Genomic DNA, 19,008 nt, shown 5'->3' on the forward strand with positions numbered 1-19,008 from the left:
ATGCAATAGTAAAAAAGCAAAAATCTCTAATAGCACATTATTTCATATGGGAGGAGAATGAATATATTCCAGTTGCAAGGGAGGAAAATTTGAAAAGTCTTTCTGTTAGTTATTAGTTAGCTATATTTCTTTTTTATCTTGCCTTCCAAATGTATTTTTCTGGGCTATTTACATGACATTCATGTAAAATAACATGAAAATACAAAAACTAGCTTGAAATAATAATAGTGTAGTGTAAAACAGTCATTGGCTAAATGAGGTTTCAAATTATGGGGATTTTTAAAAAAATGTTCTTTACCTGATTGTAGATGCCAGGTAAACTTCCACGGGGAAAGCATCTGACAGGTAAGAGAATACCAATACTGTACCCCAAAGATCTCTCTCTGGTTACCTAGTGGTAGGATGAGTTGAGGTGGAGTGGAGTGGAAGCTGGTGAAACAATGGCACCGTCTACAATCCAGGGTAACTGAATCACCCTTAAAAGCCATCTGAGAAAGAGGGAAATCCTCAGAGGCTGGAATTTTTTCCTTTGATAAGGTCCCTAGTTCATCCTAGTGAGTTTACAAGTGTGCATTTCTATTTAAAAGTCAAAGGCTGTATTTCAACTGTGTGAAGATCTTCTGTTGACGCTTACTGGGTTTTACTTCCAGGTCATTAGGTGTCAGACTAAAGGGTTTGTGTGAACCCAAATCACCTCACTCCCAGCCAAATGCCAACATCCTAACTGCTACAATATGCTCTTACGAGTTCACTGTTCTCAGATTCTAATTAGCTGGTTATTGTGCTATGCCCTACTACTCTCTGGGAAGCATGAGTACATTTATATGTTTGTAGTGTAACACAGCCCCCTGAATTTTTGGACTACACCATTGCTAGTCCTCCCCCCCCCCCCATCTCATCTTACTCTGTTGGAGGCGTCTAGGGAAAAAGTCTGACATGGGATTTTTCACACCCTCTTTAAATATCAGCTTGGCTATAAGCAGAGCCAGGGCGTGCATTTTGCTGTTTGAGACAACAAGATGGAGCTCCCTCAGCTCCATACACAAAGGCCGACGGGACTGACAGGAGAATCTTACTTCAACATGAAGCAAGGATAGTGTACATGAGGGCAGCTGCCTTGCTTGGGGAGGACAGGACAGGCCGTGCTGTGTACACACACTTCCCTCCCTCACGAAAGGCTGGCTCCAAATGAGCCATGTCTGGCCCTTAAACACTTTGGAACTCCCTTCTTATTGACATCAGACAGGGGCCCTCCTTAATTTCTGTACAGTGCCTGCTTAAAACATTTTTGTTTAGGCAAGTCTACCAGGAAATGTAGAAAATGAAATTAAAACATATGTCTTTGGGGCTTATTGTTGATTTTAACTATCTTTTGAATGTGCTTAAATATGTGCCGTGAACAGAATTTTACTGACATTTTGTTTTGTAACCTACTCGGGTGTTTTATTACAATCAAGCAGTATAAAACTTCTGCTAATTAAATCAATCAATCAATCAAACAAACAAACAAACAAACAAACAATCACTTCAGTCATTTGATTCACTCAGTTTATTGGCTTTTATTAACCAGGGAGAGAGAGAGAGAGAAAGAGAGATTAAGGGGTGGTAAGGGAGTGTGTGTATAAATTAGACATTGAGAGCCCCAAAGAGAAAAGACGGCAGAGTCAGAACCTTCAGCCTTTCAAGAAAAATTCTGGCAGGGTTTGTGCTTGGAAATGACCCCCCTCCAGCCTCCAGACTTGGCTCTGGCCAGAAGTGACACATGCATACTTCCCTCTGACACCAAGAAACACCCCCCAGCAGCAGAAACTAGCCCTGAACTAGGAGAGGTGAGGGGGAAAGGGGGAAAGTGGCCTCTTAGCCCAAAGCCTTCCCCAAAATGGTCACATCAAAGAGTGAGTGAGGCTTTAGTGTACTAGTCCCTCTGCCCAGAGGTCAATTCTGGGCCAAGTCTCACTCTCATGGGTGAGAGAAATTTTGTGGGATGGAGTAGCAGGATGAACTCTCAGGTAGAAGGCAGTTAAAGGAGTTTTCCCATTAATTCACCCACACACACATACTTCCACGGAGGAAAGTGATTGATTGATTGATTGATTGATTGATTGAAAGCAACAGAGAATCCTAGACTCCCTCATTTCCCAACACCTCAGCTCATTAACCTTACAATGATTATTATTTACCAGCCATTCTCATGGAGTGAAAAATCACTTCTGCAGACTATCTTACTCCTGAATTGCTTTTATTGTGCTATAATATCTCAATAAAGAATGGCAGCATTTGGGATATATTTGTTTCCTGGGTCAAACTTAAATGATGACAAAGTAGAAACTTGTCAGGAATGTTTGGGGAACATATTTTATGAATTGCTTAATTCTGGAGAATTAGTGGTTTCTACTCCTAGTGCGCACTGACATACTTTGAATTCCTGAAAATCCAGCCCTAAAAATCTCAAGGCTTATTAGACAGTGGTGAGGATCACAATTTTGTTTCTGAAACACAGGACATGCTCACAGTCCTTATGATCAGGCAAAAAAATGCTTAAGGTAACCAGGTGGATTCCTTTTACCAGATAACAGATAACAACTGTCTATATACCAAAACTACAATTAGGCTATTCCCCATCCTCAATTAGGATAATAATAAAATCCTGAGAAATGAAGATTGGATTCAAGCAGCTCCATTAATTTCCTAGCACTAGCAATATTTAATTACATCCCAGTCTTAATCTCACTATATGGTTAGTGAGGATTCCTTCATTTTTTTGCTAAATAACTGGCCTCAGTTGCAGGGTACTGTTGAGAAAAACATGTCTAAAGTCCACATAAGCTTTTGGAACTTGCCCCATGCATTTAAGATTTGTAGTACACCTTACTGCATACATCTTCCCCAGAAATAAAACTCACTGAGTTAAAATTTAAAAGAATGTATGTGTGATTGAACCCCCTGTGAGTGTCGTGTTTCAATCATTTCATTTCATTGCTAAATCCAAGTTCAAGTTGGCTACTTCTATAAAACAGCCTAATTTAGGTCGTGTTTCAATGAATGGCAGAACTGGACAAAAATCCAAAACCCGAGCCTTTGATTTTTGTAAGACATTTGTTTGCAGTGCAAAAGTTTAAAGTACAACTTCTTTCAGGACGTTTTTAACTGTGTAACTGCTTTTAGATTTTTCAGATTTTAATTGCCATCTGTTTGTCAGTGCAAACCTTCCACACAGCAAGTAGCTCTTAAAATGAAGCAAGAAGTTGTGGTTCTGATACCGTGGGTCTGCACAGGGCTATTGATTTCAAGCAGCTTGTTTTGCAATAGAAAAATATTGAAACGCAATGTTTAAGCAGGAGGGGGAGAGGGTAAATGAATTCATGGATCTGGGTGGAGACAGGAAAAAGACCCTTCAGTCTTTCACCCACCTCACTGATACTCACCACTCTCTTATGAGGCTTGATGAGAGGCCTGCTAAGTCCATTCATTTTGGTGTACAGCCCACAAGCATTGCAGAGATAGTTACCAGTTCCATCCCTTCTCCACAGGGGGGTCTGGTAGGAGCCACAGTTGACACATTCCCGGCTCTCAGAGAGATCCTCCAGAAGCTCTGTAGGGAGAGGGGCAAAGAGGCTGGGTTAGCTTGGAAGTCATGCAGAGTCTCAGCTGACTGCTTTGGAGTTATCTTGCCCCTCTCCACCCTCGAAAAAGAAATCAGCTGGATTGCTCTCCCTCCCCAAAGACATAGAGTGGCTAGTCCCATCACATCCAGTGGCCGAGGAGCACACCCCATGGATTAGCATCACAGTCAAAACAGCAAAGTGAAAAAAGCCACACTAAATTTCCAAGTGGGGCCCTGCAGCCCCCCAATCAATCCATATTTTCACAGAAGGATTCAAAGTGCACATTAGATACATTTAGAAGCTGCAGTCGTCCTATCCAAGTTTACCTGGGAGTTAGCACCAATGAAGATAGCAGGACTTACTTAAAAGACACACATATGCTGTCTGGCTGCAAGCTCGCTGAGCTAAGAGAATAAAATCAACTTCTGAGTAAAGTGGTTAGGATCAGATTCTGCTCAGAGGCCTAAAACCAGTGGAGCTTCCCCTCCCCCTCCGAATGAAGTTCAGCAAATTAAATGTCTTTAATAATATTTATAACAGCTTTTCTCCAAGGTGCAACGTGTAGATAGCTATTCCCCCTGCTCATTTTACAACCACAACAAGCCTGTGAAGGAGGTTAGGGTAAGAGGTAGTGAATGGTTCAAGATCAACCAAATAAAGCTCCATGGGAGGGGATTTGAACCCAGATCTCCCCCCCCCAATCTAAGTATGACACTAAAATCCCAAGGCAGCACACTTTCCAAAGTAGTTCCCAGAGTCATTTGTGACAGCAAAAGCAGACTTCTTATGGCATCTTAAAAACTAGCAATTTTATAGTGGCACAAACTTAAATGGATGTGAATCTTTTTCATATCCATGTATAGTACTATAATTCTCAGTTACAGGTATATTTACACACACACACACACACACCATTTTTCTTCCATTGCTGGTGTCAAATTTGTATCTCCCTATTCCTTCACACAGAGACTGGCCTGTTTGCCTTAGATGGAAGTGTGGGGGGGGGGGAGATGGTGGTGTATATCACTTTGCAAGATGAGCAGATCAATGAACCCCTGATGTTGTGTTGCCAGAGTAGGCACGGGGAGAGAGTGGACCTCTATCTGGCCTTGTAGTTGGATCTGGTTCCAGCGCCTGGAACTACTGAGAGGCTGTTTTAGGTTGGGGACATAAGAGGTCTGCCTGCAAGAGAGCAGTCCTGCCAGCCGAGATGTAACCGGCTCCCATTTCTTCCCATTCCCATCTACTTGGACACTAAATTTGCAGAGTATTCTCCCATCTTGATCTTGCCTGTCCTTGGTACTGTTCAATAATGAAAGTAATAAATGGATCCTGCCGCCCTACTTCTCCGGCTCGCATTCAGAAACAATAAGCCTGCCTTTACTTCGCAGCAAATTGTAAAAACATGATCCTTTCAATTGGGGCTTAAAAAATAAATAAATTCCAATTTAGAGAGGATTGCAGTGATGAGCTGACACAGCAGCCGGAGGGAGGGTCAGATATCTCTTTCGCAATGCTGCAATCCCCTTCCTCCTTCTCTCCCACCCAAGTCAGGCGCTCTGGTCAAGAAATGGGAGGCAAATTCCGCATTTGCTGAATCTGGGTGTTCCCTGGAAAACTCGAGCCAGCAGCCTTGGAGGCGAGGAGAACCGCAGGCAGGAAGGCGGTCGTGGCCTCTCCTCCCCCCCCCCCCCAGTCCTTTGCGGTTCTTCCCCAGCTACTATCTCGTCTTCCGACGTGACTGCTTTGAATGGCTCGCCTGTCTCCCTTCCCTCTGCGGGGATCGGCTCGCGGCAGCGGGCTCAGGAAAGAGATCACCCAAAGCAAGCTTTTAAAAATCCAGCAAAATTAGTTTTTGCCTTTGGTTTTTGCGATGCTTTCTGGCTTTTGCGCTGTTCTCACAGCAAACGCTGCGCAAAATGCTAAGTAAGCCTTGGCAATTTCAGATAGGCTTCCTTCTGAGTAAGGATGGAGACCCAAATGGGAAAACAACAGGACTCGCCCAGGAACACGGTGCATTTGCGGTGCAATGCTTACGAGTGGTGCCTTGACTCAGAAGTAAATCTGCACTTGCTCCATGGGGCTAACTCTAGAATAAGTGCATTTAGGATTGCCGCCTTAAGCACCTTTTATTTTAATTTGTCCCTGTCCCTTCTCCTCTCTGAAGAGATTTAAATCGGAGTCACTTCGCAATTCGCGAGCGCTCCTTGGTTTTTACCGCTTATCTAGACGGAGGGTCCCTTGCTGGGATCGCGGCCTGGAACGTTAATAACTCAATTTCTGCGATCGCTCCGGATTTCCTTGAAATCCAAGCCAAAAAATGGCGTGGCTTATAAGGGAGGACAACGTGTTCCCGACCCTAAGTCGAGGGCTGGGAATTCCCTGTCGCGATTTTAAAAGCCGCAATTTCCCCAGCGCATTTCTCTGTAGATCTATAGATACAAGGGTTTGTGTTTTTCATTTCCAGGGATCCGCATGCAGCCCGATCTTGGGCAAGCTTACTTGCACAAAGTCAGTCCCTCCGAGTCCAGCGGTTCTTAATGCCGCGTAAGTGAGCCTCAGAATACATGCACTTAATGGGGAGTTCGCCCTCTTGAATGCGCTGGAATTTATTGTCAAAATTGGGTACATAGTTGGAGTAATTTTCACGCGAGTGCAGCTTCCCCCTCAAGGAGAGCGTGCCTTTATTGATGGATTAAGAGAAACCTTTATAGACCGCCTCGTGAAATATCAAGGCGGTGTCCAACATAAATGTGCAAGTGCAATAAAACATAACATGCATTTTTTATATAAAAATGCGGGTTATTGATTCTAATAAAATGCTACTGAAATCGGTGATTTAATTATGCTTGGGATCAGGCTGCTCCAGGCTCCCTTGAAATCCCTACTATTTGCCTTTGGGGCCGAGTTGCAAGGGGCTTCAGCCCCACAAGCAGTTTTTTTGGAAAGGGGAAGGAAACTCCATTTAAATCAATGGGCGGGGCGACGATTAAGTCGCTAAGAAAGCCTAAAGTCGTCGTCCCCCCCCCAAAAAAATCCATGTACTTCGTTGGAGAACGGGACGTGCCTCGACTTCGAGAGGACCTTGAAGGTTTCTGGCAAATCCCAGGGGACGTTCTCCTCCCCCCCCCAAAAAAACCCCCCTAAAACCTGCGGAACTGAAATAAAAGGGGTCTGCGGAAAAGCGCAGGCAGGCGACATACTGAGAAGCTACTGAAAAAGATCGGAGGTTTTGCCTCTGTGCAAAGGTCGGCCCGCTTCCGACTATTTTTCTGACCAGAGGACAGAGCTAGGACAGAACTGGACTTAAGCTGCGAGTTGAGAGGTATTGATGGGGTCGAAGTGGATGCGAATTGCGAAGGGAGTTGGAACGATCAACTCCAGAGGGCTAGCCGCGTTTCTTTGTTACCGCAAAAATAAAATAAAATAAAATGCTAAAACCAATCTGCCAGCCGGAGTTCATAATCACAGAAGTCCATGCCATTAAAAAAACCAAAACACCTCTTAGATTACAATCAAATATCCGTTTTCCTGGGAGTTAGCCCCATTGAATTAAATGGGACTCCCTTGTGAATAGATATGCATAGGAATACACTGTCCCTTTTAGGATGCCACCAGATTTTTTTTGGGGGGGGGGAGGAGGGGTAATTTCAAGTAAATTGATGGCACGTTTGGGGGAAAGCCGTCCTCTGAGTGTCCCTAGGCACCCGCCAAGTATGTCTGCTGCTGATCACAGCCTGATTTTATCACAAAAGTTCAGTCACCGCAAGATAAGTCCGTATCTAGAGAATATATGATCCCTCTCCCTCCCACCCTCAAGAAACAATATCCCAGTTTTTCAGTCTTTCTGGGAATCCATGGTTAATTCTCAAAGGGGTTTCCAGAAAGCAGAACCCGGCCCCCACATATAAAATCTCCCTGCTACCGAGAGGAACTAGAGAAATGCTGTTCCTGCTTTTTCCTACTGGGAAATAATTGATTACTGTTGAAAGTCACGGGATCATTGCCTTAGGAGAAGCCGCTGGAAAATGGGCACGACTGCAAGCCTGGAAGTAACTTTCCTCCCATTGAGCTCCCTGCGCAAACAGCTTGAAACAGTTTCAACGGCCTCTCCTGTCCTTTACCTGCTTTGCAGCCCTAGGTTTCTGCTCTTGGGCACGCAAGAAAGTGAAAGGGACCTCGTAAATGTCAAAGGAGTCTTTGCGATTCGTGTTTAACGACAAGAATGGGGGAGTCGAAATCCTGGTGGGGCGAGAGATACCAGCCCCCTCCCCCCTTTCCCCAAAGATCTTGTCTTTTGGAAAGGAGCAGAAATGGAACAGGCAAAATCGCAGCAGGCCAGGACTCATTCCTGGTGCAACGTCAGCCTGTAGTTTTTGAATAGCTCCTGAAAAAATCTATTCCCCTCTGCGCTACAAGACTCACGTGCCACGGCTTCAAGGACACTGGAGTCAAACAGTGAGATCACTCCCCATGCAAAAAACAACACACACACGCTGTGTCTTATCCTGAAGAAAACGAGTTTACACGAGACAATAAGACGTCCCTCTCCTCTTTTATAATAAAAAAGGTTTTATAAATAACAAATTATTTTTAAATTATTTTAAAAAATGATAAATGCTTCAGATCTTTATCTGGTTGTCCTCACAACAAATTTGTCGGGTAGACCACTCACTTTACACAGACATGGGAGATTTTAGGACATTTCAGTAGTCTGCTGCAGTTAAGTATGGTTCCAAGTTCCACCCATAATATTCAACACCCTAGGTTACGTTTATCCATTAAAATTGAGGTTTTAAATAGTGAGAAACTGCTGTCAAAAATAAATGTATACTAAAAAGTTTATTTGGAAACAAGCCTCATGGGTTTTAGTGGAGTCTGCTTCCATGTATCTTGCTTAGCAGCACAAAAATAATTTAGCCATTAATAAAATTTAAATTAATGCACTCTTTACTTTATTCCCATTAAAAAACCAGATTAATTTTGTGCTCATTTGTTTTCTTAAAATGTGCGTTAGAATTCTGGATTTCATAAACCAGCAATGATTTAGCATAATGATTAAAATCCAGATCAAAAATCTACTCTGTGGACAGATTTCGGGTAACAATTTATGCATCTCTCGTGGTTGCACTTAATTTAATATTAATTATTTGAGCTAATTAGTTGTGAGATTCTCATTCTTTCAATGCCCCCCAAGCTGGAATCTATAGTAATATGCATTATGTTTGTAGCTGTCATTGCAAGGTGCAGTACTGTTTATTGTGTTCACTTGCTTGATAGATGGCTTAAAAATCAAGGCTGGTATGTCCCATCTAAGCAGGCTAACATGGTGTTTAGCATGCAAGCAGGTATGCTTATGGACATAACCTAGATTCCAAAGAGAGCTGTGCTTATTTAGCACTAACAGTCAATAAACTATATTAAACTATTTCAATCCATTTTTCAGAACAGTGTCTTTGTAGACATAGCTGAAGTTTTAAAAATATTGATCTAAAATTAATTTTCTTGCAAGAACAATTTACAGAATGCCGACTTGCACAAGAAATGTGTGTATACACAAAAGTTTAACACAACAACACAATCCCCCAACACCCACCAACAAAATTCTGGCTCTTGTCCTGCACAATTTAGTAACAGAGGAAACTGCCTGGCACTGAGTTGGCCCATTTAGTCTACCTTAGTCACTCAAGTGTTTGCTACATTGACTAGAAGCTGTTCTAAAACTGGGAGAGGAGGAGACAGGAGCCTTTCAGCTCCTATAGAACTTTCTACCCTATTAAGAACTTTCATGAGAAATTTAGGAAGCAATTTAAAAAAAAAAATTACAGGAAATTTACTGTAAAACATATAGGAAATCTACATAAACATATTGATCCAGCAAGGTGTGTGAAAGCAAATTTCTTTGCACAGAGCTTATGCAGATGCAGGTTAAAAGCACTGACATGTGCATTGCAATATAAATTTGGTCTGCATCAGCTGTATGCCTAGGCTGGATGGCAATACAGTCCCCCGACTCACTCTCCTTGAGAAGTGAGTGGACGAGGTTCAGACTTACGTTCTGTTTTATTCAGTTTTACTTTACACAAAGAATTTCCCAGTGTACTTGTTTATTAGTGACAGTTTCCAAAATAAACTGTGTGCAGGAAAAGCAAAGTACATCTTATTCCCAGACTCTGCAAGGATAGTGACAGTGGTAGAAATTGTTGTGATTTAGTGTCCCTCCAATGGAGCTCTGAGTATTCTATATAGAAGTATGTCAACGAATGAACGATCCTATACAGCAGTTCTCCTTGAAACCACTTGAAGGTAAGTGTGTGCAGGATTGTAGCCGTGCGCTGCAATCTTATGCATGTTTCTACATAAATGCGGTTGCAACCGTATACTCCAGGGGCACCAAATGTGTAGAAAGTAACAAAGGTCACAACTACAGCCATTGCTCTACCTGCTTTTGCCTCTGGCCCCAACCACCAATGGCATCGGGGCCCCAGAAGCAAATGTGTCCCTTGCATCCCTCCACGTCCCCAATTACTTTATATTGTCCTGCTGAACTCTGTGGGGCTGAGCATACAAGTATAGGATTGCATTATAAGTACCATTTAGATTAATGGGCCTTAGCTTTAGTCAATGTACATAGGATGCATGTATTGGCTGTGATCCAAAGGCTCCCCTCCTACAGTGTTTTACACACAAACAATGAGGACTCCCTCAATCTGCATCAGAGGGTGGCTATCAAATCTCTCTCCCCCCCCCCCCGCCATAAGCATCAAAATGTAACTTGTCCAACAGAACTTGGGACAATCTTTATTTTTTACCATCAATACTGGCTAAGCAACATTTACACATTTCCCCAAGGATCTTCACTTAGACCTGAGTTAGGTAGGTTACGACTGTGTCAATATTACTGACCAAGGAGTAGAAGAGGTTAAGTGAGAGACATAATTAGTGCAAGACCACCCAGTGACTCCATGGCTCAGTTAAGATTAGATCCAGGGACGCTTACTGATAATATCTTGCCTACAACTATTGTTCTGCACCAGTTACAAAGGTAGCATATGGAGAGCCCAATACTTGGCCTTGGTATTGGAATCATTGTAGGAAGGATCAGAATGTAACTGCTTGCAGTGAGTTTTCTAAGGCAACAGCCTACTTCCTCAAATGTTCTGAGAACAGTTACACAGTAACTCCACAGTAAGGTCCCCCCTGCTGAATTCATTTCTAAATACATTAAGTCTATTTAAAACTGGAACAAAGGCTTTTAGGGACTCTAAAGAGAACTCTGATTTTTTGAAAAAGCAACATCTTTCTAGATATCACATCATGGATACAGTAAAGTCCCACACAGTTAAGACTGAGTTGGGTATAGACAGGTGGGAAGCATTTTTACTGTGAGGCAATGGACTAGTTTTAATTTAGAGTAGTAAAAAGCTTTGTGTCACTAAAATAAACTATAAGTATGGTATACTTGGTTTTTAAAAAAATCAACTGCCTTTAAATATTTGTTTCATTCAAAAAAAGGAGTGAAACAAATATTTAAAGTTTTTTTTATATAAAAAATGAGTATACCCTGCTTTCAATTTAGTGACACAAATTTGGGATGAGTTGTGGGGGTTTCTTCTGAAATGATTCAGCCCCAATGGTTAATATATTAATCTTTAAACACTTATTTTTCAACACCAGAGCTTTCCATTCTGATTTTATCATAGTATTGAATTCAGCGAATTTAGATAAATTATTTTTCAAAAATGCAATATTTGATTCTTCTGCATTATATAGCCAAAAAAAAAAAAAAAATATGATGCTTAATTTCATTCAGAGTTCTCCTAATTGATTTTGGAACATCATCCTGGGTGCCTTTTTTTTTTTTTTTTTACAACAATGCGGTATTGAGAAACTAATGTTTGTTTTAAAAGGTTACCCAATCAATCAATGGGCTAAAAAGCACTCACTGAACTTTAACCAGCTAGCAGCCTGAGTTTTTGTATTTTGCAGAGACACGTCCCCTAGATGCAGATGAACTAATTTAAGACACACAGTCCTCTCTTCTTCCCCTCCCACTCCCCCCCCCCCTTTTTGCCAAGTCAAATAAAACCGGTTCCTAGTCAAATCGAAGGGATAATAGAGCAACGGGCTTTGGGGCGCCCAACCTTGAAACTGATTCAATCATTCCCAGCCGTTTGAAGGCACAATCTTGCAGCCAAGCGGGCCCTTGATTAGGTTAACTTCCTCGAGTTGGGTTTTGCAAAGAAAGGCCCGGGGAGACGATCCCGGGTTTTTGTCTGCAGGAGGAAAAAAACAACGGCAGCAATTGCGCAGCCTATTGTGGTTTAATACAATGAGCACATTTTCTCTCCCTCAAGAGCAAGAGGAGGGTGGAGAAATTGGTGGCGGACAGATATCTCCGTCTCTCCCTTTAAGCTATTTTTTCACACCTCGCCAGGAGAACATCGATGCTAAGCGTTGAGAAAAACTATAATAAAGCCGGTTTTCAAAGGTTTCTATCTTATCAGGGCGCTTTGGGCTTGCTCCATTGTTCTCAACAGGGGGCAGGGGCGGGGGCGGCGTTCTAGGATTGCATGTGAAAAGAACCCGAGCGATTCGGTTTTTTATTTAATTTAATTTTTTTAAAGGTGTCCCGCCCCTTTATTTATATTCCGGCCGGGGTTATTACGAGATTTAAAAGAAAGCCATTACTTGGCAATCTAGGTATGACTCTAGGTATATTATATCAGCTGTTGGGAATCGCAGCTGTTGCAAGCGAGCTCAGGTCCTTCTACTGGGCTTCCCAGAACCATTTGGTTGGCTTCTGGAAGACCAGGATTGCTGGACCAGATGGGTCTCCGGCCTGATCCAACAGCCAGTACTTTGTAGAAGTTAAAATATTGGACCCTTTAAAGAAAAACCAGTCGCCCAGCCCTGCACATTTATCCTTGCCTTGCTTAATGCCTGGCGCTAAGTGACAGCCATCTCTCTCCTCCACCCTCACCCAATAAAGGTCCATTTGACAAAACCCATTTTGAGGACCTGGTGTGAGATGGTGGAAGGCAGTTGCCAAGTGTTTGGCAGCTCCGCAAGGGTCCCAGCTGTTTGTGACTTGTCTTTTGGCACGTATGTCAGCATGTATGTGGCATTTGAGATACAGGCAGCCATCTTTTTCCCCCTTTTCTTTTTACAGTAGGTCTTGCTAACTACAGTTTAAAGGTGGGGGAATAAATGCTATCTCTTTAAGAAAGAAAGTAAAGGACGTCACTATGAGAAGCAAAAAAAGGGTCCAGCTCCTTAGAGATCTCAACTGTCCAAAATAGATTTGCCATTAAATGAAATTACGATTATAGAAATGGCCAGTTAAGGCCCAAAATATCTTCCAACTCATTGCTTAATATTAGTTTAATTAAATTATCAATCATTTCCCACAACACAAGATCCCCAAACTATATTAAAATGAAACACCTAACTTCCAACTAAATGGATATATGGGATGGCTTTGCGGCTCCTAAATCTACTTTTTTCAAAAAAAGATGTTATCTGAAAAAGGTATAATGAAGTGGTACCTTCTCTTTCCTTTCAATTTCAACCATCCCATTAAAGTTCCGTTCAACCCAGGGACTTGCTACATTCTTATGCAGTGTCCTCTTTTTGTGTGTGGCTAAACCCAAAAGGAATTATATTATTAGCCAATATACTAAACACATTTTACCCATTTACCCTGGGCTAACCAAGTCAGGGTGGGAGGCATTGTGCTAATTCTCTCACTAGGAAATGCAAACAGTGAGGCTTTCACACAGGTGAAGCAGATAGGTAGGTGGTGGTAAATGTTGTGGACTAAATACAGATGTTTTGTATGAAATTGAAAGACCTTTTTTAAAAGTAGAATACTAGAAAGAAATCCAAAATATCCTGTCCAAAAGTTTGGTTTAAAAATATATCTCACACCCAGACATTTCTCCTCAGGGTCCTTCCCCAACTATTTGATCAAAGGATTAAGGCAAATCACTTTTAAAGGAACCTACGTGGAACGATATTACTGACTGCTTCCAAATGGGAATCTCTATTTGCTGGAATTCTAATTGCTTTATTCTTTTAAAATAAAATAAATATGACAACCAGATATTTATTTATGTCATTATTTTATTTAGGGAGATCAGTAGGAGAGGAGTTAAATTTTGTGACTAATAACCACCACAGAGTAAAAGAGTGTTTTTCTACTCCTTAGGTGGGTCTGATTTTCACATATAGAAATGAAACCAGGGAAGAGGACCCTTTGCAATTCTCACTAGCGAATTGTGGTCACTACTAGCTGTAATTTAAAAAGTAGCTGAAATTCTACATTTGCCCCACCAATTTGGGATAAACAACATTTCACTTAAAAGTTATCCAATTGCTATTTATCCTGTATATTCACTGAATTTGTGCTGAACATTCAACCCTGAACAGGCATGTTAGGACTAAGCAAACTTAAATACCCGATTCTAATAAGTTTTAGCGGACAATTATTTTAACACCCACACATTCACACATTTTAATATGTTTTATGGCCTTTAAAGATCTTCGTCCGAAAGCCAAAGGATTCTGAAGGTAAGTTTAATGAGGCTGCCTGCTTCCCTCCCCGGAAAAGCCCTATAGCATTTTAATGCCACCCCATCTCAGGCGAACTCTCTGGGGCGCCTCTGTTCACAGGTTTCTTTCCAGCTGCGGGCGAGAAAAGGGAGGCCATCTTTCCCAGCGCCACCCTTAGATTTCAGCCCCGAGAAAGGAAATCTCTTTCCCTTCTCAACCCAGTACCCAGCACGACAAAGCGGCGTTCACGAGGTGAGGTCACGCTGCTCAAAGCCTCAGTTTCCTACCATCTCCTTAGCCCCAAACTGCAGGTTAGGTCGGCGCTAGGGCGCGTGATGGTAGCCTGAAGGCCCCTGCGGGGAAGGGGGGCGTTTAACCCTTTCCCCGCCTGCCATTGCAGCTCTCCATATCTCCTCGCCCAAGACGTTCCCTCCACCGGGGTTTCGTGATGAGCGTTTCCCATCAGCTACACAAATAACAACCATAACATTTAAATCCTGAATTTGTCTTGGACTGTCTGCTTTCAAAGAGATGTCATCCATATAGTTTCGATGGCGAAGGGGAAGTTACACCTATTTATTCAGAGTTACTGAATCTGGACACGCGCGCGCACGTACAACCCCTTTTCCATCATCCATTTCCTACTCAATAGCCTTGTGCTGGCTGCGCACAACCGCCACGGCCAACGGGTCCTCTTTTGCACTTTCGGGGCGCAGTGGACCCAAGACAGTGCATAAGTGATTAGGGACTGGGTGCTTGTGGCGATTTATGGGTAGAAAATGTGCCTCTTATTTGTCAAGCCAAGAACACTAGAAACCTCTGTTCATGTTCAAATAAAAAGCATAAATCCTCATCATCAGCATCACATTTTAAAACACAGCAGCACCTTTTAGAGTTAACAGTCTACCCACGCTCAGTTTGCTTAATTTTCCTAGGATTCTTGCTGACCCAGAACACCTTTTCCATGCAAAACTTCTGCCGCTTGTTAATTCGGATTCCCACCCGATGGGACGCTTCGCCTTTCCCGTGTCCTGCCCTCCCCACCCGTCTGTGTTCCCTGTCCCGCCTCTCTCCCCCAATTTGGGATTGCCACCCCCTGGTTCCCGCCTTACCTGCGCTGGAAGGCCGCATGGCGAGGGGCCCGGCCCGGTTGGGCAGGCAGTGCAGCATGGAGTTGTCGAAGGGGCTTCCCCAGCCCGGGCTGGTGAACTGGGAGCCCACGTAGGGCGCGTAATAGGATCCGTTCAAGGGCCGGAACTGCTCGCGGGGGCTGTAGGCGGCCGACTCCCGGGCGGCGCCGTTGCTCGCCGGCGAGTTGCTGGCCGGGTAGCTGAAGCGGCCCGACGCCGGGTGGGCGCACCCGCCCCCCGTGGCGCCGTAGGGCGCGGAGGGGCTTTCTGGGCCCGCTTGCGGGGGCCACGCCGCCGGCCCACCGGCCTGCCCGGGCCCCGGGGTGCTGGGCAGGTAAGGCAGCATGGAGCTCACGCGGGTGGTAGGCACGTAGACGGGCGATCCTGCCGAGGAAGGCACGAAGCCGCCGCCTGCGCCCCCCGTGCCCGGGGACGAGCCGTCGTAGGGGCCCGGCTGCAGGCCCTGGTGATGCGGATGGTGATGCGCGTGCGGGTGGTGGTACATATCCTCGACGGGCGGCGGCTGCTGCTGCGGTAGCGGCTGCGAGGGATCCGGGCTCAGCTTGGCCGACGTGCGGCTGGACCAGATGAGCTTGTTGGCCTGATCCAGGTCCGCAAAAAGCAGCACGTCCTCCCAGCTGGAAAGGCCGGACGGCGCCGCGGCCAAGGAGACGAAGGGGCCCAGAAAGGGCCGGCCGTCGGGGAGGCCCAGCGGCTGCGAGGTCTGCAGCGCTCCTCCGGGCTCCTGCTTGAAGGTCCGGCCGCTGCCGCTACCGCTGCCGCCAGGGGAGCAGCCCGAGGACGAGGAGGGCGACGGCGAAGGGCAGGGCAGCTCCCGCGGTGCCAACGAGTAGGGCAAGTCGTCGGGGCCGCAGCGCTTCAGCAGGCACCAGCCACTCTCAGCCAGGGCCATCCAGCCCCGAGACGCTCAGCAATTCTCCCTCGGCCTCGCAGCGGCGGCGACAGCTCCTCCTTCGAAGCTAGGGAGGAAGAGAAGAGGGGGAAAGCCCGTTAGCTAAAGCCAGAGGTAGACTGGGCTCTCCCCACCCGGCCACCCACCTGCCCAACCACCCGAGTTCAGTCTTGCAACTTAAGAAGCACCTTGTTGGCGAAGAGTGCCTCTGGGCACGTGCAGAGTGATAGCCACTCACCACTAAGGAACCGCGACCCTCACAACCAAAGCTACAGGAAAGGGTTTTTAAGCCGCCCGCCGTAGCTAGCCACTGACACCAAATAAAACGAGGCCTGTCGAGAATGCGCGGCTCTCGGCTTCTACACCGGCGGCCGCGCAGTCCTCCGGATCTTTCGCGGACAAGAATCACAAGAAGCGAGCCATTTCCTCCTCCTTGGTTTCCCCCAATCCCATCTCTGCCACGGACCCCCTGGACAATCCGGCCCTCCTTCCTCCTCCCCAGCCTCGGCTTTCCCACCTGCAAAACGGAGCCGAGCCAGCGGAGTCAGCCGCACCGGCAGCGCAACGCAGCTCTTCGAGCTCCGCCGGGACGCAGCAGGAAAGCGCAGCGCCTGCGCCGCGTCAAAAGGAAAGCAAAGCAAGCAAGCGGGCCTGGGGTGGGTGGGAAGATCTCAGCAGGCTACTCCTCGCTTGGTCCCACCTCAGCGTCTTCCAGGATCTGGAGTCCCTCCGGCGTAGCGCCTGCCCCCAGAACAGCAGCCGCAGCGCTCAGCCTGCCCGCCCGCCGGGTCCGCTCGCTCCGCCCGGGCTGCCTTCTGCTTACAGGCAAAGCGAGTGACAAAAGCCAGAGGGGGCGGGGGCTGCGGGCCGCCTCAGCAAGGACCAGCCACCCCCGCCCACCAACAGCCCGCTCGCCGCCCTGCCCCACTCCTTGGTTTCAGCCAATGAGTCACTGGAGTGGCTCCAGAATGAAAACAATTCGCAATGCAAGCGAACGGGGGCGGCGGAGAAAAGGTGCCCAAGGGCGCAAGGGCAGGAAAGTCAGGGGGTAGTCAGTGACACCCTCCCTTCTTGGGGGTCCCAGGGCAGGCAGGGTCGGGGTTGGCTGTGTGGGTTGCCCCCCACCCTCGAGGATCAAAACTGCCAAGGGAGGAGGAGAAAGAGGAGGTTGGTGCCAGTCTAAGCCACGGTTCCTGCGCCTCCTCTCCGGCTCGCCGCGGCCTGCCGAGGGGGACCCGCCGGCGCATCTTGGGAAGGGGCGTCATCCGCAAGGCCAGTGGAAGCCCCGAGCCCTGCTTGCCGTCTCGGCCTTATTCCAGCCCTCCCCACGATCCAGGCTCCGGATCATTGATCCGGGGAGCGTCCCAGTGCCGCCGCAGTCGTGCGCCCAGAGCAGGCAAAGCCTCGCCCGCGCTCCGGCCGCAGAGGCTCTAGGTGCCCAAATTCTCCCGCGAAAGACGCAAAGGGGGGGTTCTCAGGGTAGGGGGAGCCGAGATGTCAGCGATCAGAGGCCGACTGGGCAGTTTAAGCAGACCCCGAGAAGAGGATGCTGACTGCCCGGGCTGGGGGCCTCGCCGGGCCCTGGAGAAGTCCAGGGACCCCCCTCCCTCTCCAAGTTCCCCAGTCGCACCTTTGTGGCGGCGGCTCTGGCTCTGCGAGGGTCCTTGTCGGGTGTGTCTCTGCAGGCGGCAAGGCTGCCAAGGCGGAGAGGCGAGGCGAGCAGGGCTGCGCGGCGGCGGCGGCGGCTGAACGTATAAAGAGCCGAGCGAAAGGAGGCGCCTCTCTCCGCGCGGCCGGAAAAGTGCAGCCAGCAAGTCCTGATTGGAGTCAGGGAGCTCTGAGCAAACAGCGAGGAGAGAGAGTGGGGGCAGGGAAAGAAGGACGGTGGGGGTGGCTAGCTGATTGGGTGGGGGTGGCCTGGCGGGGGTGCCTGTCCCAGCGCCAGCCAGCCCCCCCCCCCCCCCGCGCGTCCAGGAAGACAAGCTGGCGCAGGGGAGGAGAGGCCAAGCCAGCCCTCCCCTCCCTCCCCTTGTAAGCCAATGAGGTGCTGGGGAAGGAGGCGCGGGGAGGCTGGGACAGGATCGGGAAAAGCCGAGCGCAGGCAAAACCCCCCCGGCAAAATGTGCGGCTCCCAAAATTGCCTCGGGAATTCACGCGCAATGCCACCCCTTCATGCTTCCTCTTATTCTATCGCTTCAGGGTATCACATCCTTTTCTTAATATGTAAGTAAATAAATGAATGAATAAACAAATAAACAAACAAACAAATAAATACACAAGCCATTTTCCTCCTCTGATTTTACATTCAGTCATGGTAAGGTTTATATTTCTTCCTTTATTGTGTTTCTTCGTTTTTCTCTTCGCTCCTCTAGTTCTGCGAAGATTCCTGTGAAGGAATCAGGAGAGAAAATGTGTTTTCTTTTATTTTGAAGTTAAAGCGGCCTTCCCCCCTTTTTTCCGCTTCTGATCCCTCCCAGGCAGCTGAACCCAGGTCTCTTTGCCCAGGACCAAATTTGCGGAGATCCAGGGTCTCCCGACCGGGCCAGATCTCCCGTCTGGACCTCGGTTCCTTCCTTCGGCCTTCCCTGCCCGCCGGTCTCTGCCTTTCCTCTCCTCCACTCGCTCCCTCTCCCGGGCCTTTGGCTCTCTTATCTTAACTGCATACACACCGATATGGTACTTAACAGGAAAGTGACTGGAAATTAAAATAACTTCTTCCCTCGGAGGTTATCAACTAGGTATCTGTCATCATCAGTCGGTCCAGAAACCGAGGCATCTGCGCCCAGGAGCTGGCTCGGCTCTCTCT

At 46.8% G+C, this 19,008-nt stretch overlaps 1 protein-coding gene across 4 annotated transcripts in view; it reads right to left on the minus strand.

Annotated features, from left to right (window-relative positions):
- Positions 1-18,798, minus strand: part of GATA6 (GATA binding protein 6) — a 34,465-nt gene extending 15,667 nt beyond the window's left edge. For 2 of the 4 annotated variants that reach the window (XM_081013115.1, XM_081013112.1), the window contains exons 1-4: positions 18,484-18,798; positions 17,833-18,039; positions 15,272-16,269; positions 3,426-3,592 (exon numbers count right to left, since the gene is read on the minus strand). In XM_081013115.1, coding sequence (XP_080869241.1) covers positions 3,426-3,592; positions 15,272-16,202 — 1,098 coding nt within the window. In that variant the 5' untranslated portion in view covers positions 16,203-16,269; positions 17,833-18,039; positions 18,484-18,798. Of the gene's footprint in view, positions 1-3,425; positions 3,593-15,271; positions 16,270-16,719; positions 16,873-16,902; positions 17,068-17,832; positions 18,040-18,483 lie in introns of those variants that run through there. The other 2 variants (XM_081013113.1, XM_081013114.1) reach the window with 2 other exon arrangements.
- Positions 18,799-19,008: the final 210 nt, after the last annotated feature.

Source organism: Podarcis pityusensis (assembly GCF_964106645.2).
Source record: "Podarcis pityusensis genome assembly, chromosome: 7".
NCBI lineage: Eukaryota > Metazoa > Chordata > Lepidosauria > Squamata > Lacertidae > Podarcis > Podarcis pityusensis.